The sequence below is a fragment of the Octodon degus genome, unplaced genomic scaffold (assembly GCF_000260255.1).
Source record: "Octodon degus isolate 3935 unplaced genomic scaffold, OctDeg1.0 scaffold00025, whole genome shotgun sequence".
Classification (NCBI taxonomy): Eukaryota; Metazoa; Chordata; class Mammalia; order Rodentia; family Octodontidae; genus Octodon; species Octodon degus.
Window position 1 is genome coordinate 10,024,802 of NW_004524601.1, and position 4,798 is coordinate 10,029,599.

Here is a 4,798-nt window from a genome sequence, read left to right on the forward strand (position 1 = left end):
AATTTGTCTACTCACAGAGTCTAACTTTAGAAACCTTCATTAGATGTATATAAGTTTCCATTCTTTTTGCTTGTTTGTTTTGGTCTTTTTGAGACAGGGTCTTGCTATGTAGCTCAGGCTGGCCCTGAACTCACTTTGTAGCCCAGGCTGGCACCAAACTCCCAAGGATCCTCCTGCCTCAGCCTCCTGAGACCTGGGATAACAGGCATGCGCCCCCACGCCCGGCTCCTTCCTGTAGTGAACAACATGAAAACTGCGCATCTGGAGCGCATGTTCTGATGGGGCTCAACAAGAGCATCACTGTCCTGTTTCCACAGAGGATGTCAGGGTCTGCTGGGGCGGCCGGAGACGTGCTGTTCGGAAGGAAAGGCTGTGCCGGCGTGATGACGCTGAACAGGCCCAAGTTCCTCAACACGCTGACTTTTCAGATGGTGCAGCAGATGTATGCACAGATAAAGGTGGGTCGTTTTCTGAAGGTGTCTGTGTGGATCCTTTCTGACAGGTGGCCTCTACTGCCGTAGACCTTTGGGTCTCGTACCTGCCCTGGTTCTTGAGCTCGCAGCTGTGCTGAGAGTTGTCCTTCAGCACAGAGAGTGTGTTGCCCTTCCACTCATCCAGCTGCCGTCGCCCAGACCTCTCTCTGTGCTCTGCCGCTCTGCCTCCTAGAGCTGAGTGTGTGGCTCTGTATAACTGGCCTCTGGGAAAGCCTTTGCTTGGGAGACAGCTTCCCCCAGGGCTGCAAGCCACGCCCAGGGCCTGTGCGTTGAGCTACATTTTTTGAGAGAGGTGTTCACTGAGCTCCCAGACTGGGCTTGAACTTGAAATCCTCCTGCCTTCAGGAGTGCTGGAATTACACATGTGTGTCACTGTGCCCGTCTTCAAGAGAACTGTTTTAAGACTGTTAGGCATACTTGTTCTTAGAGAATGCCATAAACTTCTGAGTGAGTTCTGTGAGATCGTAGAAAAATGTGGGATTTACAGTCAGAATACTTGTGTTTGAAACTTAGATTCAGACTTCCTGCATAATTTGGAAAAGTGACTCTCTTCCTGCCTCCCTTGCCTCAGCTGTGAATGAGGACGGTGATCGGTCGTAGCGTGGATACAAAGATGAAGTAGCGTTTGGAGCCCATTGTGTGGGTGCTGCTCAAGTTCTGACTTCTGCTCCTTAAGTTTTGTTGAGTCTCTTCCATTCTGTTTAGGTCTCATTTAGTTCTGTCCTCAGTCATGGCACACAGCAGTTAAGTCAGCTGTTGGAGATTGGAATTAGAGGACAAGAAAGCAGAAACTGATGTTAGGGTAATGTTTTTGTTTTTGTTATTCATTATTGCATTATTCTTTGGAAAGTCACTTTCCTGGCTACATTGCTTCATATATTTATGTTTTTATTCTCTAAGTACAGAATGTATAGAAGTCCGGTTAATTTTTCTAATTTTTCATTGTGACCATTGTTCTAGTCCTTTGCATTTCATTGGCTTTTGGGTCTTATTTCATCCATCTTAATTTTTTTCCTTTTGATGTTTTGGTGGTGGTGGGAATCACACTCGGGGCCTCACAGCAGCTGGGAAAGTAAGCACTATTCCATTCAGTCCTCCACTGCCTACTTACTAACGGTCCTTACCAATCCCAAATCATTTGCTTATTCAGTCAGTGTCAGTGGTTTCATTCTGAATCCTCCAAATTTTTCAGAGGAAGATAGCCCTATATCACAGTAGAAAGATTACTCCTCTATTTGGCAGCACTGATCTGTTCACCAGGTTTACAAGTATGAGTAAACTACCGTTTATTCATCTTGGTCTCAGTTATGGCAGGTATTTATATGTTATGAAATTGGGATTGTAAAATATGCTCATTTGGCAGCATTGTTATACTTGCCTCTACTTTATCTCAGAGAAGAAAATGACCTTGACCCCACGATTGGAAGAGGTGGACTCTGTTCTTCCATGTGTGCTTTCTAGAAGGAGGTGGATAGGTGCCCCAAGGGTGCATGTATGTGCGTGCCTGTGCATATGGATATGTCTTCATTGAATTGCATTTACAGTGTGCTTATACGTTCTTCCTTTACATTTGACAGAAGTGGGAGCAAGATCCTGAAACTTGCCTGATCATTATAAAGGGGGCTGGAGGAAAGGCCTTCTGTGCCGGGGGTGATGTCAGAGGTAAGCTGTTCCCCTGCCCCATGTAAGTGTTTTCCTCCACTAGAACTGAGAAGGTGCTGGAAAATTTTAAGGTAATTTGTGATTTGCCTTATTCTTTGGAATTTCTTGTTACAAGTTAATTCTTACAGAGTTTAAAAAATTTAGGACTTAATTAGAATATGAGACGAGAGATTTTTTTTCCTTATTATATATGTACTCCTCTGAAATTCAGGTATTTCTCTGTGACACTAATCCTAAACAAAATGTCTGGTTATGGCACAAGGTCCACTTTATATTTTAGAGCAGACGACCTTAACTTCTCCTAGTCACAGCCCCTGACAAGATGGTCATGTTGTGTAACCTGCTCTTTGCCCAGTGTGATGTGCTCATCCTCTTTCCTTAGTTTCTCATATGCTTTCTAGCCGGACATGCCCCGGAGGAGGTGCTGTTTGGGTGCTGTCCCCATACCCACCTTAGATGCCCATTGCAAGTCCCAGGCTGTGTGACCAGTGCTTCTGACCTGCCGGGTTTAGTGTTGATTCCCATATCCTTTTCTTGGGTTCAGTTAATTTGCTGGGCCAGCTCACAGGGCTTGAGAGAACACTTCCATTTAGTGTTTTATTGTGCAGGACACAGACAAAGACATGCATGTAAGCAGGTGTGAGGGAAAAGCGTGGAGCTGTATACCTGCTTTCGAAACCATGTGTTTGAGTCCTTGGGGTTCATGCAGAATTCACTGCATAGCGTGGTGGAGGCGCGTGAGCAGTTGATGGACCAGGGGCTCCGGCGGGCTGAGGAGGGAGACCCAGAGCAGTCGATCAGCAGTCCAGCTGGCTCCTGCTTGCTGTCTGCAGGCCTTTGCTGCTCTTCCTGGGAAAGATGCCTCAGACGAGGACCCGTCACCTGCGCTCAGACCAGATGAGCCAGAAAATAGCTTGGTGATTGGCTCCACACCAGGACAGCAGGGAAGATTACAGTGTGTGCCCTGCTGTGCGGAAGAGAAGTTCGAGTAACAGAGCCGAGAGCTGTGGTTGGAGATAAACTCAGCCACGCAAGTGAAATCATAGTATCTCAGGAAAAGGAATAAGGAGTTTGTCTAGAAGCTTTGACATTGGACTGTGGATCCCTTAGTACATCGGAGGCATGGGTCACTTCAAAACTGTACCAGGCAGTTTTAGAATCCCTCCTCCCTTCAGTATTTAATTATCATAGTACTTTTAATTGATTTTCAGCCATCTTGGCTAGAAAATACCTTTTTGATTTGTAATTGTTCCTTCCTTCTTTAGAAATCTCAGAGGCTGCAAAGGCAAAACAGGAGCTATGCCGAGTTTTCTTCAGAAAAGAATATGCACTGAACTATGCCATTGGTATGTGTGCTCTGACAGCTTGGAAAGTGGAATTGGGAGATGGGTGGACAGCGTGATTTAAGATACAGCCGATAGGTGTGGGGGCTGTGCGTGCGCGCACACATGATGTTGGGGATTGAATCCATGGCCTATGCTACATCCCAGACTTATCTGGGGTGAAGGGTAAGATTTTTCTGAATCACTTAAGTTGCCCACACTGGGCTCAAACTTGTGATCCTCCTGCCTCAGCTTCCCAGATTGCTGGGGTTACAAATGTGCCACTATGCTGGGCCCCAGTAGACATTCTAATTTATGTGTTTGGCATAAATAAAGCTGATCTCTCTGTTTGCTTATTCCAGAGCAATTACACTATAATATTTTTTAGTCTATACCTGGCATTTCTCATAAAATCTTTGAGAGCACAGATTCCTCACCAGATAGCTTTCTTGGTTAAAAGACAAATTGGGTTCCTTATTCCTGGGTAAAATAAAGGATCATATCTTAATTTTTGAGGAACTCTGGAGTGAAAATTTCTTCATAATAAGGTTTTAGGTTTCAGTGGAAGCAGAGCTATATTTTATCAGTTGTATTTTCCAAGGTTAAATTATGAGGAATATCACAAATATTGTGTACCCAACAGTCCGGAAGACAGCTGCTCAGTATTTTGTTTTTGCTTGATGTTATAAAATTTATTATGATTATTACTCTTTTTTTGGCAGAACTGGGAATTGAATCCAGGCCCTTGTGCTTGCCAGGCAAATGCTTATTCTGCTGAGCTATCTCCCTTGCCCCATGTTATAAAATTTAAAGGAAGCATAATACTACCAGTTTTAAAATTATGGTTTAGCCATTTTGTGAATTTTTTTTTTTTACACCCTTTCTCTCATCAAAAGCAACCATTGCATTAATTTATATGCATCTTTTTAGGCTGTATTTTATATTTTTGCTACTTTTTTTTTCTCTTTTTCTTTTTTTAAATGTGTTTAGTACAGGGTCTACAGGGTCTCACTATGTAGATCAGATTCGTAGTGATCCTCCTGTTTTCCACCTCCCAAGCGCTGGGATTACAGGCTTGTGTCACCACGCCAAGTCTCAATGCCTGTCTCAGCATGCCTTGGGGGCGGGGCCGGCATGGCACCTGGGATCGACTCCTGTCCCCTGTGCTCTGCCTAAGCAGGCGCTTTAGTCCACTTAGCTATCTGGTGAGCCCTTTTAACTACATGTTTATATAGTGAGAGTACTACTTAGCGCTTTGAAACATACATAAATACCACCTTGTGAAATGCTGATGTTTCCAGACGTGCCTGGTGTGGAGGC

The 4,798-nt window shown here is 44.5% G+C and overlaps 1 protein-coding gene across 2 annotated transcripts in view; it reads left to right on the forward strand.

Annotated features, from left to right (window-relative positions):
* Hibch (3-hydroxyisobutyryl-CoA hydrolase) overlaps nt 1-4,798 on the forward strand; it is a 51,412-nt gene that overhangs the window by 16,393 nt on the left and 30,221 nt on the right. For both annotated transcript variants that reach the window (XM_023712286.1, XM_012514121.2), the window contains exons 3-5: nt 318-458; nt 2,072-2,156; nt 3,422-3,502. In XM_023712286.1, coding sequence (XP_023568054.1) covers nt 318-458; nt 2,072-2,156; nt 3,422-3,502 — 307 coding nt within the window. The remainder of the gene's footprint in view (nt 1-317; nt 459-2,071; nt 2,157-3,421; nt 3,503-4,798) is intronic.